Consider the following 17129-nt stretch of genomic DNA (forward strand, 5'->3'; position numbering starts at 1 on the left):
ACGAGGACTTGTCCTACCTACTTCACCTGCATGATCAACTTGATGAACTATTATCAGTCACAGACAATGACACTTCACCGACCGAGACCAACAACACTTCAACAACCAAAGACACTGTGAGCAATGGGTCAGCACATGCAGCACCCCTGGTTGAAGAACAGGTATCTGGGTTGATGAGGGTTATTGATGTAGCAGCACTGTTTCCCCGTAGAGAATTTAAGTTCCATGGTGGCCAAATCTCTGATTCTGTTTCTGATTTTACTTACAGTAGTATATGTAAACAAATTGATGAGGGTCTCCTAGAGAAATACCCTGAGTCAGAGGTAGTCAGAAATGTTCTAAGAGGTACTTTCAGGGACATGTTGACAAACAAAAAGGGTCTTACTGTAGCGGAGCTGAAACGCTTCTTTAGGTCTCATCTCAGAGATAAAAGTAGCACAGAGCTCTTTCAGGAGCTGAGTAACGCTATACAGCAGGACAGGGAAACGCCTCAGCAGTTTGCATACAGGTTAATGGGGCACAAACAGCATGTACTGTTCGCATCACAGCAGGGTGGTGATGAGTTTGACTATGACAAGAAGCTGGTACAGGGTGTGTTCCTTCACACTCTTTACCAAGGGCTCAGTGAAAAATACACTAAAATCAGAGATGAATTCAAGAAATATACCTCTGATTGTAGTGTGACTGACGACTTAATCCTCGAGCAGATAACACAATCAGCCAGTGAGGAAGCAGATAGACAGAAGCGTCTAGGTCGCAGTGCTAGACACAGACCAGTAAATGTCAACTCAGCACAGCAACAAGGGGACAGTGGATATTGTGACCAGTCTTCCCCCACTCAGGTTGATGGTGAAGTTAAGGCCAATCGCACAGCCATCCAGGAGCTGACCGCAACAGTGTCTGCACTGGCTAAAAACCTGGAGAAAAGTATTAAACCTGCTGCAGGTGAGGCCCAGGGGTACACACATCCCTGTCCCTGGAGCTTCTGAGTAGTAAACATGGGAAAATGGCCATATGTCACAATAGCTGATGTGGATGCGGTGTAGGAGTCAGGCGCAGGACACAGAGGCTCAGTCAAAACGACTTTACTTAAGACTGAATAGCGAACAAAAGCAAACGGCCTCGAAAACACAGGAGGCAAAACGATTACGCAACACAGTGCGTAAAATACTCGTTCCACAATAAGAACGTACAGAGACATCAACGGACAGGCGGACAACAACACACAACTACAAACAAAACCAAAGGAAACTTACAGGTGACATAATCAATACGTGATATGGAACAGGTGCACTAATCAGACAAAACCAAACAAACATAGATAACATCAAACGGTAGCAGCTAGTACTCCGGGGACGACGAACGCCGAAGCCTGCCCGAACAAGGAGGAGGAGCAGCCTCGGCGGAATCCGTGACACCATACATGTGCCTATGCTAGTTAGTCAGAGCTGTGTAGACTGTCCACTACTAGGCTTTAATGTCATAGAGGAACTCATCAGAGAAAACAGTGAACAGACTGATGGTGTCAATCTCAGTGCACTGCTGAGTGAGATGATGAATGTAAAAGAAAAAGCTGTTGAAACCATGGTCTCTGCCATTAAAGTGATGACCCATGAAGAAATGTCACTGAGCTGTTCGGTAAAAGTGGGAAAGAAAGGACTTACCATTCCTACAGGTCAAATAGCTGAGGTGAAATGTAGAATCAGAGCTTGGCCAGAGGGAGGAACAATGATGTTCGAGCCAGCCATGAACAGCCATTGCCCAGAGTGTTTAGAGCTGTTTCCATGCCTCGTGGATGTGCCCTGTGGAGCCTCGAAGGTGGTAAAGATTCAAATTCAGAACTCAACACAACATGACATTTACCTCTCTCGGAGAACAGTGCTGGGTTGGGTAGAGCTGATGGATGAAATTAGACCTGCCATCACAGCACCTGACTGTCAGAAGAAGCATGTGAGTCAGTCTAGTGATGCTTTCCTATGCTCCACTCAGCTTCGCCATGGTGAGCAGAGAAAAGAGAGTCACACACCAGTTGGGTCCAGAGAAAAATGGCACCCACCTGTTGACTTAGAACATCTACAGGAAGAGGAACAGAAAATAGTCAGAAGAATGCTGTATGAAGAATCTGATGTGTTCGCACAGGAAGATGGAGATATCGGCTGCATTCCGAACCTTAAACTGAAACTCAACTTGAAGGATCACACGCCTGTCCAGAAAGGTTACAACTCCATTCCGAAACCTCTATACAAAGAGGTGAAATGTCCAGAACCTACTGGAGAGAGGCTGCATCAAGAAATCCACATCTCCATATTCATCCCGGTGGTCTGCGTGCGCAAGAAGAACAGCAGCCGGCGGTTATGTGTCGACTTCAGGGAGCTGAATCGCAAGACCATCCCTGACCGTCATCTGTTGCCATGGATACAATACCTGCTGGATAACCTAGGGGGATACACATGGTTCTCGATACTCGACCAAGGCAGCGCTTACCATCAAGGCTTTGTGGATGAAAGCTCAAGACAAGCCACCGCGTTCAGCACCCCCATCCGCTTTCCAGAGGTGTATGGAAGGAGTTCTAGAGGGCATGAGAGATGACTGCTGTTCTCCATATCTGGATGATGTTCTCTGCTATTCCAAGACATTCAGTGAACATGTGGAAGACCTGAGAAGAGTGCTTAGTCGGATGAGGAAGCACGGTATCAAACTGCGGCCGAAACAGTGTGAAGTCTTCAGACGCCAGGTGCAGTACATAGGTTGGATCATATCCAGCAAGGTAGTACAAATCGACCCAAAAGACTTGGAGGCTGTGTTGCGGCTAAAGGAGAGGGAGCCACAGACATTTGGAGAGGTCAGAACACTGCTGGGATTCTTCGGCTACTACAGGTCGTTCATCCAAGATGGCCAAACCCCTATTTGAGCTGCTACAAGGTCCATCAGAAGAAAAGGGGAAAACAGCCATGCCCAAATCAACCAGAGGAAAAACCCAGGCCAAAAAGGTTAGCAATGGACAATGGCATCCCAAGACACCAGTCCAGTGGATGGCTGTACACAGAGCCACCGTAGCCAAGTTGGTGGACATGCTAACCAATCCACCCATACTAGCATACCCAGACTGTGACTTACCATTTGTGCTACACACTGACGCTTCCAATGAGGGTCTAGCGGCTGTCCTTTACCAACATCAGAATGGGAGACTACGTGTAATCGGGTATGGGTCCAGAACGCTAACTCCAGCAGAGAAAAACTACCACCTCCACTCTGGCAAGCTTGAGTTTTTAGCACTTAAATGGGCGATCTGTGACCATCTACCAAACATCGTCCATGCCTATAACTGTACAAGGCACGAGGCAACAGGAAACCCTCAATTTTTCCTCCTGTATGTCAGAGCCCCATGCCTTCCTATTAACCTACTGTTCAACCTCAAACCAAAAACAGTGACAAGAACCCAACAACATTCGCAGAGAAGTGGGCAACAAAGATGCAAGACGCATACAAAATAACTTCTGAGAACAGTCAAAAGTCCTCTGCGAAAGTGAAGAAGTACTACGACAAAGGTGTCAAAGATGCAACTCTACAGCCAGGTGATTGAGTCCTTGTGAGGAACCTATCGGAAAGAGGTGGCCCCGGGAAACTCTGTGCTTACTGGGGGGGAAAAGTATACAGAGTTGTGGAGAGAATTAGAGACTTCCAGTGTATAAGATCCAGTCAGAGTCTGGAGACAAAGCTCTTTGGAGACAAAGCTTCTGTTACCTGTAAATGATTTGCCAGTGCATCAAGACACTCCAACCAAACCTGTGAAAAGAACAACACCAAGACAAATACAGACAACAAACAGTAACATGATTGACCAAGAATCTGACAGTTCAGATGAAGAGGAAAGCTACTATACTTACCAGCACAGTCCTTGGGTCCATCAGAGCGATGTCAGACCACAACCAAGTCAACCAGAGTGGCGTACCAGACTGCAAGCTACTGCTCAGGAGTTCAGACCAACAGTGGCACAGGAAATAGAACAGATCCAGCAACAGTCTGAAGGACCTGAACAGCACAGAGTGGAGGATGAAGTGCACGAGGAACTCCAAGATGTTGTGCTAGTACAGCGGCAAGAGGTCAATGGAAAGGAAGACTTACCTGTGAGAAGGTCCACGCGCACTGGAAGGCCCAGAGAAATGTTTAGTTATGAGATATTTGGGACACCCGTCATACCAGTCATGGAGACAAGGAGTAAACGCAGTTGTGATCAATTATTACATGGTGCCTGGAAACATGATGACTTATCCAGTTTTACAAGGAGGTTACTGGCACGAAGGAACTCCACTTGTCTGGACATGCTAGACACTGACTAGAAATTGACTTGACTATAGACAGACAAACAAATAAATGCCAGGAGTCATCAAAAAGAGGAGGGGAGAGTGTAATGGGTTGAAAACAAAGTCACTAAAAATAGACACCCCTTTATATTTTTTTTAACCAATTTGTCTATGTATTTGTCTTAATCTAAATTGTACATGCTTTAGCATTAGTAGTCCAACAGGCCACTAGATGGCGCTGTTGCATTGTGGTAGAAGGAGAAACAGCAAGTTCTGGCCAAGCGCGCGCACCATTATTCAGAATTATAAAAAACGCCAGAACTTTGCAGACGTAAACTTGTGTTCTTTCTTTTTACTATTACAGCCCACCTCAGCTACACTGAGGGCGGTAACATAAACACTGTATAGTCTCAAAATATGGTTAAAACTATACTTCTGATATCATGGATGCTCAGTCCTTGCATCCATAGCTCTGTCTGAATTTGAGTGGTTACATTTCTCGATAACACTTTATTTGGATAGTCCATCTGTAGATGCGCTACAGACGATCAGTAACAGTTCAAGTATCTACTAACCCTAACGATGGACTATCCAAATAAAGCGTGACCCATTTCTCCAGGCCCATCCCTCAGCTTTTTACCAAAACAGAGGTGGATGACCACTTTGTTATGGTTTCAATTAAGGACTCTAGAAATGTTTTTTAAATAATCGATAGCAGGTATTTGGCAGTGTTTGGGGTCCAAACTCCACAGAAGCAGGGACGTTCTTGGTTGTTTGACTAGTTACTTAATCATGCAGCATGCATCTCTGCTGTGCTGCGTTAGTGTTCTATTACGAAACAGTCATACTTGTGGGAAAGAACATCAAGTACTGTGATGCTGCATATCTTCTTCCCCAGTTCATATCTCATGTCAGCTTACAGGACTAACGCGTGCACGCACGTCGCTCTAGAGGACCCAGTGTACAGCCATATGTACAAACTGCAACATTCTCTAAAATGTCAACGTGACCGTTGCCTAGGAAACTGTACAGCAGTTCCTCTTCATCAAATGTGAAATCGGCTTCCAGGAAAAGCTGAGAGTAAAGGCCATTTGGCTGACTGCAAATTGGTCTCTGCTATTCTACTGACCTTGTGCAAGTGTGCATGATATGACACACTTAAGCTCAACATGCTTCTTATCCTCTGACTGGTGTGCTTGATGACTTGTCATAAAAAATGATTGACCTGGTGATGTACTGAAGATCAAGAAATGCACATTGAGATTTGTTCAGTTAGTATTTATTTGAGTTTCTCACTTCCCCAATAGACCTACTAAACTACACTGAGTGTACAAAACATTAACACCCGCTCTTTACATGGCAGACTGACCAGCTGAAAGCTATGATCATGGGTTAAAGAATGATTTTTAAGCCTTGAGACATGGATTGTGTATGTGTGCCCTTCAGAGGAGGAACGGGAAAGACAAACGATTTAAATGCCTTTGAACGGGGTATGATAGTGGTGCAAGGCGCACTGGTTTGTGTCAAGAACTGCAAAACTGCTGGGTTTTACACACTCAGTTTCCCGTGTGTATCAGGAATGGTCCACCACCCAAACGACATCCAGCCAACTTGACACAACTGTGGTAAACATTGGAGTCAACATGAGCCAGCATCCATGTGGAACACTTGACACCTTGTAATCCATGCCTAGACAAATTGAGGCTGTTCTGAGGGCAAGGGGGGTGACTCAGTATTAGGAAGGTGTTCCTAATGTTTGGTATACTCCGTGTATAACAAAATACAGTTATCCAATTAGTGCATTTTCAAATAATATATCTCAATGTTAATGGAACACAAACATTAAAACAGAGCAACAAAGTCTGCATCTCACTTGACACTTTATTCCCTACATACACACTCTGGCTAAAATTGGTGCACTGGCAAGCCTATATGGGGAATAGGGGCATCATTGAGACGGACATACATGATTATTCATATTTACAAATACCAACCACTTGACAATTGGATAAATTAAGGACAGTGATATTCAAGATGGTTAAATTGATGGTTTATAAAAGCGCAAGTTGGACCATTAAATCACATCAAAACTCCCCGACGTCAACCCTCTTGTCTCTGAACTTGTTCCTGGCCTTTGTCCGAGCCTTGAATGCAGCTGCGTTGTAGAGATGCTGGAAAAGAAGACCGCAATGTTAACACAATAAAAAAGACAGGTTCTTTTTTGCGTTGGAAATATATCCATGTGAATGTCACGCCAATAACCCATTTGAAATGTATATAAATAAATAATTAACCCAATGAGTCCAACCACGACAGAGGTGTGATTTGGACTTTTAGCCACTTAAATATTGTTTGTTTCAGCTACAGACTGCTGGGTTGTACCATTGGATTCATCTATTTCTTCAGCATCTGTCGGTCTGTGTGATTAACAGAGGGGTGGGGTGCGCTAGAGCGGTGTTTGAGACAAGGGTGGATCCCGAAGGGGCTGGGTCTTTTTACAAAAACATCTGTCCAAATGGTTTGAGCTACAAAATGGACATTTGTCAAACTCATGAATGCAACTGTTTATGTTAAATTGTTTTGTGATGTACTTGTAGACCTGGTTGTCCTGAAAATAAAATGGTAAAACACTTAATTGTGAGGCTAAATATAAGGGCTGGAGATAAATTAAAGTCAGATAAATGAAAACACGATTTTTGCTGGGGTCTCGAGACTGATAGGGTTAATTGAAAGAAAATATACAGTGGGGAGAACAAGTATTTGATACACTGCCGATTTTGCAGGTTTTCCTACTTACAAAGCATGTAGAGGTCTGTCATTTTTATCATAGGTACACCTCAACTGTGAGAGACGGAATCTAAAACAAAAATACAGAAAATCACATTGTATGATTTTTAAGTAATTAATTTGCATTTTATTGCATGACATAAGTATTTGATCACCTACCAACCAGTAAGAATTCCAGCTCTCACAGACCTGTTAGTTTTTCTTTAAGAAGCCCTCCTGTTCTCCACTCATTACCTGTATTAACTGCACCTGTTTGAACTCGTTACCTGTATAAAAGACACCTGTCCACACACTCAATCAAACAGACTCCAACCTCTCCACAATGGCCAAGACCAGAGAGCTGTGTAAGGACATCAGGGATAAAATTGTAGACCTGCACAAGGCTGGGATGGGCTACAGGACAATAGGCAAGCGGCTTGGTGAGAAGGCAACAACTGTTGGCGCAATTATTAGAAAATGGAAGAAGTTCAAGATGACGGTCAATCACCCTCGGTCTGGGGCTCCATGCAAGATCTCACCTCGTGGGGCATCAATGATCATGAGGAAGGTGAGGGATCAGCCCAGAACTACACGGCAGGACCTGGTCAATGACCTGAAGAGAGCTGGGACCACAGTCTCAAAGAAAACCATTAGTAACACACTACGCCGTCATGGATTAAAATCCTGCAGCGCACGCAAGGTCCCCCTGCTCAAGCCAACGCATGTCCAGGCCCGTCTGAAGTTTTCCAATTACCATCTGGATGATCCAGAGGAGGAATGGGAGAAGATCATGTGGTCTGATGAGACAAAAATACAGCTTTTTGGTCTAAACTCCACTCGCCGTGTTTGGAGGAAGAAGAAGGATGAGTACAACCCCAAGAACACCATCCCAACTGTGAAGCATGGAGGTGGAAACATCATTCTTTGGGGATGCTTTTCTGCAAAGGGGACAGGACGACTGCACCGTATTGAGGGGAGGATGGATGGGGCCATGTATCGCGAGATCTTGGCAAACAACCTCCTTCCCTCAGTAAGAGCATTGAAGATGGGTCGTGGCTGGGTCTTCCAGCATGACAACGACCCGAAACACACATCCAGGGCTACTAAGGAGTGGCTCCGTAAGAAGCATCTCAAGGTCCTGGAGTGGCCTAGCCAGTCTCCATACCTGAACCCAATAGAAAATCTTTAGAGGGAGCTGAAAGTCCATATTGCCCAGCGACAGCCCCGAAACCTGAAGGATCTGGAGAAGGTCTGTATGGAGGAGTGGGCCAAAATCCCTGCTGCAGTGTGTGCAAACCTGGTCAAGACCTACAGGAAACGCATGATCTCTGTAATTGCAAACAAAGGTTTCTGTACCAAATATTAAGTTCTGCTTTTCTGATGTATCAAATACTTATGTCATGCAATAAAATGCAAATTAATTACTTAAAAATCATACAATGTGATTTTCTGGATTTTTGTTTTAGATTCCGTCTCTCACAGTTGAAGTGTACCTATGATAAAAATGACAGACCTCTACATGCTTTGTAAGTAGGAAAACCTGCAAATTCGGCAGTGTATCAAATACTTGTTCTCTCCACTGTACTTGTGACCTTTTCAAAACGTTAGTAGAGTTAAATTAGCCATCAAAGAAAGAAAAGTATGCAGTCTAGTAAGGTTACTTACCCTTTCGAAGCGGGAGATTTTCATGGACTTCAGTGTGGCCGCGTCAACCAGCATGGGTGGTCCCAGTTCAAACACATCACGGATAAACTCATTAGCCTGTAGGTGGTAGTTCATGCCAGAGCCCACAAACTCCCTGAAGGCGTCGTAAGTCCTCTTCCTCACCCAGCTGTCGATGGTCATACGTTCAGTGCTGAAGCGGATTGTCTCAGTCTGAAAGTCCCCTTCCTAACACACACACACACACACAGGTCAGCTGAGGCAAGGCTGTTCTGGATTCTCACAAGACAACAAATGGGTAAACGTTATTGATAACTAGAGGGGTAGATTAGGTTGGTAATGGCAACCAGCTGTTGACACAAGCACCACAGAGAACTCACGCCATGAGTCAGCAATGAGTCATCACATTAAATGCAAATGATATTCCCCAGACAGTGCTCGTCTACTATTGTATAATCTGCCCACTCACCTCCACTGCCTTGAGCACGTCCCTGAACACAGACCTCTGCTTCCTCTTGTCAGTCTTGGCACGATGTTTGTTGCAGTCGGTGGCCAGAGAGTTCAGCTTGTCACACAGAGGCTCCCAGTCGTCATACTCAAACTCCTGAGAACATCACAACAGAGCACGAGTCAGTCATCACTAAAGAAGTGTTTACAGATTAACATGCTATGCTGGCACTGCATTTCTGTAAAATTCAATTTTAATTCAGTACAGGATGGGGATGTGCACGGCTATACGAATATCCAAAACAGATGTTAGTATTCGAATACTTGTGCGAGTACAGTGGGGGAAAAAAGTATTTAGTCAGCCACCAATTGTGCAAGTTCTCCCACTTAAAAAGATGAGAGAGGCCTGTAATTTTCATCATAGGTACACTTCAACTGTGACAGACAAATTGAGATTTTTTTCTCTCCAGAAAATCACATTGTAGGATTTTTAATGAATTTATTTGCAAATTATGGTGGAAACTAAGTATTTGGTCACCTACAAACAAGCAAGATTTCTGGCTCTCACAGACCTGTAACTTCTTCTTTAAGAGGCTCCTCTGTCCTCCACTCGTTACCTGTATTAATGGCACCTGTTTGAACTTATCAGTATAAAAGACACCTGTCCACAACCTCAAACAGTCACACTCCAAACTCCACTATGGCCAAGACCAAAGGGCTGTCAAAGGACACCAGAAACTAAATTGTAGACCTGCACCAGGCTGGGAAGACTGAATCTGCAATAGGTAAGCAGCTTGGTTTGAAGAAATCAACTGTGGGAGCAATTATTAGGAAATGGAAGATATACAAGACCACTGATAATCTCCCTCGATCTGGGGCTCCACGCAAGATCACACCCCGTGGGGTCAAAATGATCACAAGAACGGTGAGCAAAAATCCCAGAACCACACAGGGGGACCTAGTGAATGACCTGCAGAGAGCTGGGACCAAAGTAACAAAGCCTACCATCAGTAACACACTACGCCGCCAGGGCCTCAAATCCTGCAGTGCCAGACGTGTCCCTCTGCTTAAGCCAGTACATCTCCAGGCCCGTCTGAAGTTTGCTAGAGTGCATTTGGATGATCCAGAAGAGGATTGGGAGAATGTCATATGGTCAGATGAAACCAAAATAGAACTTTTTGGTAAAAAAACTCAACTCGTCGTGTTTGGAGGACAAAGAATGCTGAGTTGCATTCAAAGAACACCATACCTACTGTGAAGCATGGGGGTGGAAACATCATGCTTTGGGGCTGTTTTTCTGCAAAGGAAAGAACTGAAAAGGCTTTTTCTAAATTGAAATATCCATGTTACATACAAGGATATACCATGACATTACAAATTATACATTTTATAAAACAGTGCTCCCTTAAAAAAGTGTTTAACTGTAGCCTTCACGTGTAGCTTGTTGTTTATGTTGGCCAATCAAAGAGTCTCAATGTTTAGCATATGTAGTGAGAGTTCACTAATGCAATGCAAGATTAGATAAATTTACAGAATTAAAAAAGTTACCGAAATGAGAAGGGGTAGGCTACAACAAGCAACTAACAAGTAGGCCATTTCATCTGAATGGGTGTTGGGGAGAAATTGCAAAATGTGGCCTCAATTAGCCTAGCTAGCTAGCTTTTCAAGGCAACTCCAGCCAAGACAGGCACGGTTATATGGGATAAATAACATTGTGGCTGCTACAAGTTAACTAGTCTGTAGCTTCCCTCTCTCTGCCACAATCTGCTCGCTCCTATCTAACCGGCACCTCCGCAGCTGCAGCCTCTATGCTCAGGTTAAAAACGTATATATATATTTTTTAAATACACATTCTTTCGAATGTCCGGATATCCGACAAATTCATGACACTATTCGAATAGGGAAATTTCAACCCCCCATCCCTAGTACAAGGGGATTGAAAATCCAATGCGAGATTTGAACACTTTCTAAATGAAATCTGAATGAATCTCCTGAATTGAAATGGAACATAGACCAAAGAACAGGTGAGCACTTACAGGGTCCTTGTCCCTAGCCAGCTCAAACAGCAGAGCGATGGTCTCTCCCGCTGCTATCCTCATGTTGACATCGTCGTTCTCCAACAACCGGGGTAGTTTGGGCAGGTGTCTGAAAGACAAAAACACATTTCAGTCAAAAACAAGTAGACTTTCAATTTAAGGCTTCCCATCACCATGATATTTCCTTCATCTATACTGGTAAGACAACTGGACAGGTAAGGACATCTCAGGCACATTCACCATATTGTTTTGATCAGATGCATCCAAAGACCTATAGGCTGAAACGGACTGAAAGTTGTGTCCCAGAGAGACTTAGAGGTTCGAGTTAAGTACATACTTGTGTGTGACTGCTTTGACCTGGCTGCCGGTGCAGATTGTGAGCAGCAGGGCCCAGGAGAGGAGGGCATTGGTGTGGAGCAGGGTGGTCTGGGGGTTGAGAGAGGGGCGACTCCCATCCTCCTTCACATAAGAACGCATGAACAAACTCTCAAAGCTCTCCATGGTGGCATATACATCCTGGAGACCCAACAGAGAGAAAGGGGTTAATCATTTATGTTAAACCAGGGTGTGAGATTGGACTATGCAGTCATTTGGAGAGTAGTCTTGGTTTCTGTAGCTTGTTCCAAATGCTGAACAGAATAAATGTTACACAGAATGCCAAATTCTTCAGCAGCACAAAAGACAAAAGTATTTCCAGGTCGCAGTTGTAAATGAGAACCTGTTCTCAACTGGCTTACCTGGTTAAATAAAGGTGAAATAAATAAAAAAATACACTCAAGCATCGAGATATCACATTAGAACATCAAACATAGCCACATACCAGGATGTCATCTTCCGCCACGAGAGTGCACAGGCCCAAACTTGTTGCGCACTATAACGAAAGAACAAAGGCTTTCAGTACAACAATAAAGGCAATTTATAGCAAACCAACCTTATTTTAATGACAGGGTCCAGGCAGATACTCACAGCTTGTCTGGCTTGGATATTGGCTGCTCCATCCAGCAGAATGTTCTTGAAGATGGGTTTGAGAGTCTTGAACACCTCCTCGCTCTCGATGTCTGAGCCCAACTGAATACACAGCAGACAGGCCAGGGAGGCTGCCGCACACTGCTCCTGTCCTTTACCTGAGATAGAGGGATTTGATTTATTAGGATCCCCATTAGTGACAGCTAGTCTTACTGGGGTCTGACATATAACAAAAAATACATTACAGACAAACTACTTTACAATTTACATACATTTAAAAACATTAACATGAAGTATGTGTGCGCATCTATCAGTTACACATACATCAGTACGTACACACAACAAGTAGGTCACATGGGGAGAGGCGTTGTATTTGTTTTTTGAAACCAGATTTGCTGTTCACTTGCGCTATATAAGATGGAAGGGCGTTCCATGCACTCGTGGCTCTGTATAATACTGTAAATTTCCTTGAATTTGTTCTGGACCTGGGGACTGTGAAAAGACCCTTGGTGGCATGTTTGGTGAGGTAAGCGTGTGTGCGTGTAAGTTGACAATGCAAATAATTTTGAATTTCCAACATGAATGTTTCTTATAAAAACAAGTGACGCAGTCAGCCTTTCCTCAACTTGTAGCTAAGAGAGACTGGCATGCATAGTATTAATTTTTGCCCTCTGATTACAATGAAGAGCAAGACGTGCCGCCCGGTTCTGGACCAGCTGCAGCTTTAACTAGGTCTTTCTTTGCAACACTTGACCATATGACTGGACAATAATCAAGATAAGATAAAACTACAGCCTGCAGGACTTGCTTTGTGGAATGTGGTGCCTAAAAAGCAGAGCATCTCTTTATTACGGACAGACCTCTCCCTATCTTTACAACCATTTAATCTATACGTTTTGACAATGACAGTTTACAATCTAAGGTAACGCCAAGTAATTTAGTCTCCTCAACTTTTTCAACAGCCACACCATTCATTACCAGATTCAGCTGAGGTCTAGAACTTAGGGAATGATTTGTACCAAATATAATGCTCAGTTTTAGAGATGTTCAGGACCAGTTTATTACTGGCCACCCATTCCAAAACAGACAGCAATTCTTTTTTAAGGATTTCAGTGACCTCATTAGCTGTGGTTGCTGATGTGTATATGGATGAATCATCAGCATACATGGACACATGCTTTGTTTAATGCCAGTGGCAGGTCATTGGTAAAAATAGAAAAGAGTGGAGGGCCTAGAGAGCTGCCCTGCGGTACACCACACTTTACATGTTTGACATTAGAGAAGCTTCCATTAAAGAAAACCCTCAGTTCTATTAGATAGATAGCTCTCAATCGACAATATGGCAGAGGCTGAAAAGCCATTACACAAGTTCTCAACAGGTTATGGTCAATAACATCAAAGGCTGCACTGAAATCTAACAGTACAGCTCCCACAATCTTCTTAATATAAATGTCTTTCCACCAATCATCAGTAATTTGTGTCATTGCAGTACATGTTGAATGCCCTTCTCTATAAGCAGGCTGATAGTCTTGTTAATTTGTTTACAGAGAAGTAGCATTGTATTTGGTCAAACCATTTTTTCCAACAGTTTGCTAAGCGCTGGCAGCAAGCTGATAGTTCTGCTTTACCACTCTTGGGTAGCGTACTGACTTTGGCTTCCCTCCAGACCTGAGGACAAAGACTTTCCTCTAGGCTCAGATTAAAGATATGACATATAGGAGTGGCTATAGAGTCAGCTACCATCCTCAGTAGCTTTGAGAGAGGGGTTACAGTAAGTGCTGAACCAGAACTATAGATTCAAACACTCATAAATACTACAATGTGGGTCTGTCTATTGGTATTCAGTGAATATGAAGCATGAATTGGTTAAAGACTGAAAGCCTCTAGTAGTGGTAGTAGCTAACCTTTCTTGAGACAGCGCTCAATGCTGTCAGTGATGGTCATCCTCCTGTCCGAAATGAACTCGTACAGGATCCTGGTTGCCATGGCAGCCTTCAGCCCGTCCAGGGCTCCTTGTCTGGTCTTGGCACTGTCAACGAGGTAAGAGAACAATAAAGATTTAGGCCTAGTGTCTGCAGTAGCTTATGTAACAGCTACATGATTCAATTCAATTATCAGCAGCAATCTGAATGGAAAGGATGACGTCTTGTTGCATTGTGTTCGTTATATAACAGATTTAACATCTCAGGTTCCGTCGACCCAGTTCTAGGCCTATGATGTGATCTGGTTCCACGTCTTCTGAAAGAAATACAGCTAACAGAGAAATAGCAGGAAGATCAGTTTCCCCACAGTGGTTTAGACTTGCCTCTTATCCACAGTGCTGTCAATGAAAACCTTCAGCTTGTACTGGAAATCCTCCTGGGCTGCCTCCTGGGCTGCCTCCCCTCCTACATATAGGAAGATTAATACAATACACCATGAGAAATACAGACTTGTACTAGGCTATTCCCTTTGTAGATCGTATTCTTTGAACCATTTAAGACTAAAGCGTAACGTAATAGGCTGTATGGCATTTATCACAACTTGATAGCTCAATTGTTCCAGAACTTTCTTTTTTTGACCTGCCCTTTGTTGCTTTATGATGGGACACACAGGCAAGCATGTGTACACACACAATCACACACCTTCGTCTGCCACACTCATGGCGTCACTGAAGCTGCTGCAGTGGCTGAGGGTCTCAACGGAGGCATCCTCATCGCTGAAAGGCTGCACAGCACCATGCTGCCCCCCTGAAACACAATTACATTATGTCCCCCCCCAAAAAAAGAGCATACATTAAGTAATGGTACAATATGTGCATTTTCCTCTGGGGGTTTAACTAGTACACTTCCATGCAAGCACAATGCAGAACGTTAAATGCAATTCTTTGACATGTGCTTGTGTTTGACAGAACAAAAAGCCAGATCGCTACGATTATGGGATATGCACTTGATATTATCTCCCCTCAAAGTCAAGGGCTCCCTAGTCTTCTGCCGACAGTTCAAACAGCACAGCGCCTTGGGTGGGTAGCTGGCCAGGCAGTGACAGCATCTAAACCCAGCTGGTGCAGCTTATTATGATAAGACTGTTCCTATCTGAGAGGGAGGGTCACACGGTCTGCTCTGCAGTGTGTAAATGTGACCATGTTCACGTGGCAATCCATTGCTTTCTTCTCAGACCACAGCACTGAACAGCTGATTCTGAAAAAGCGGCAGACACCACCCAAGTAGTCGACTACCACGATCCTGCTTTATTTATAGCATAGCTGTCCCTATAACGTGTGCCAGCTATGTAGCTAGCTTTCTGTAATGTGAATAACTGGTTAGTTAGCTAGCATGGCTATCTAAGTAGCTAGTCCAGCGAGTGTTATATAACCATGAGGGGATTCGATGAATCTGTCCCGGTCAGGCAAGTATTACACCGGGTGAAAGTTGATTGCATTAGTTTAGGAACCGGGCTGCCTCCCGGGCGTGAGCCAGGTGCCCAGTTCGAAGTCCACGGCGAAGACGGCTCAAAACTAAAGTTACGTAATCCAGCACGTGCAGTAATGAGTAGGATTCCGTGTTCTCACATGCAAAAGTGATTGCTTTGTAAAAACGCAATATCTGCCTGCCCAATGAAAACTACTTTAAAAATTCAAAATTCGTATTTTATGGAAAAGCGATGTACGTTTCTGGACGATGCACCATGCTGCCTTGTTGACAACATGACCGAGCAGGGCAGATAACTGTTCAATTTTAGATGGGCGCTTCTCTCCCTCACCGTTTTTGCCCGTTGATGTCATAGACCGGTGTCCCGCGGCTCAGCAAAATCGAATTCGCCCATTATTTGACTTGATCGGCTGTCGACTTCACTCAAATGTTGTGGCGTCCTTCCAACTAAACTTCGTGTACTCAAACCACCCATCCTTTTACAGGAAGGGAGCTAAAGCGAACTCGCAAAAAACTAACAAATATGATAAACACTGGCCAGCTGACGTTAGTTGCTAGGTTAACAAATTCGTTTCAAAGGTCAATTTAAAAATACTGTAATCGCGGTATCGGGTGTAATTTCTATAATCACAATACTCATACAATAATGTCGGCAAACAATATGATATTGATCGTTAAACTTAATTCAAATTGTTTTAAGAGAAAGCGAGAGTTCTTTGTCTGAATGCTCTTGGCCTGATGTCAACGATAAACATAGGCAATGATGCCACACTGTTTTGTAGTCCTCTCAGACATTACTTGTCGTTCATCTCAATACGATGTAAGAATGCACAAAACTACAACTCCTACAATGCATAAAACTCAAACGACGAGGGTAGGCCAAAACAACCGGTCTGTAGCGACTTGCTTACTTACCCCTGGAACTCTTCTTCTTGGACCTTGGCATTTCCGTGCAGATAAGTATGAGAATATGAGCAAAAATCAGCCGATACACGACCAGTTTTTATTAAACAGTCTCATAAATTGACAATCTTCCCGTGGCACGGTAGAGAGAAAGGAATTAAAAGCGATCCTGGAGAAAGACTGTGGGCGAAGACGATACATTTTTCCCTCAAAAAAACTAGGGCTGCGTTAATGTCGCGAGGTGCTAAGTATTTATACGACTGACGTCACACGCTCAGACATGGGTTTACCCCTACACCGCCGACCAATCATGTTGCATAAGTGTATGACGTATTGTTATGACGTATTGTGATTGGCATCTCTTTGCTGTCTGTGGTCATGTTCTCTGTGGTCATGTTCTTTGACAGCCACATGAGGGTGCTGCTACCCTGTCCACTAAAGCCCTGCTGGCTCGGTCCTTGCTATTCGGATTCCTTTGGACGTCCAACTCTGACGTCACCCTATCGAAGTTGAAAGGGTGACATCAGACTTAAGGTTAGGGTAAGGGTTAAGTGTAGGGTAGGGATGGCCCAAGGATCCCAGATAGCACTAACCCTGTTGTATCCCTGGCCTAAAGGACAATGGTGTATATAAAC

At 43.9% G+C, this 17129-nt stretch overlaps 1 protein-coding gene across 1 annotated transcript; it reads right to left on the reverse strand.

Annotated features, from left to right (window-relative positions):
* Positions 1 to 5566: 5566 nt before the first annotated feature.
* Positions 5567 to 16731, reverse strand: LOC121546261 (interferon-related developmental regulator 1). Its single transcript, XM_041857425.2, has 11 exons — positions 16507 to 16731; positions 14806 to 14910; positions 14487 to 14568; positions 14086 to 14210; positions 12182 to 12339; positions 12036 to 12086; positions 11553 to 11731; positions 11216 to 11324; positions 9202 to 9336; positions 8736 to 8960; positions 5567 to 6475 (listed from the first exon to the last, which is right to left on the reverse strand). The coding sequence occupies exons 1-11, from the start codon at positions 16535 to 16537 to the stop codon at positions 6389 to 6391; spliced, it is 1287 nt and encodes a 428-aa protein (XP_041713359.1). The 5' UTR covers positions 16538 to 16731; the 3' UTR covers positions 5567 to 6388.
* Between the last annotated feature and the right edge of the window lie 398 nt (positions 16732 to 17129).

Source organism: Coregonus clupeaformis, unplaced genomic scaffold, assembly GCF_020615455.1.
Source record: "Coregonus clupeaformis isolate EN_2021a unplaced genomic scaffold, ASM2061545v1 scaf0013, whole genome shotgun sequence".
Lineage (NCBI taxonomy): Eukaryota > Metazoa > Chordata > Actinopteri > Salmoniformes > Salmonidae > Coregonus > Coregonus clupeaformis.

What these genes read in the sequence shown, in the direction of transcription:
- LOC121546261 (XM_041857425.2), bottom strand. Translation starts at nt 16,537, where the DNA reads ATGCCAAGGTCCAAGAAGAAGAGTTCCAGGG. An exon ending in TGGCGGAAGATGACATCCTG is followed by an intron (nt 11,732 to 12,035) that starts GTATGTGGCTAT and finishes TTGGGTCTCCAG; the next exon opens with GATGTATATGCCACCATGGA. An exon ending in GTCAAAGCAGTCACACACAA is followed by an intron (nt 11,325 to 11,552) that starts GTATGTACTTAA and finishes TTTGTCTTTCAG; the next exon opens with ACACCTGCCCAAACTACCCC.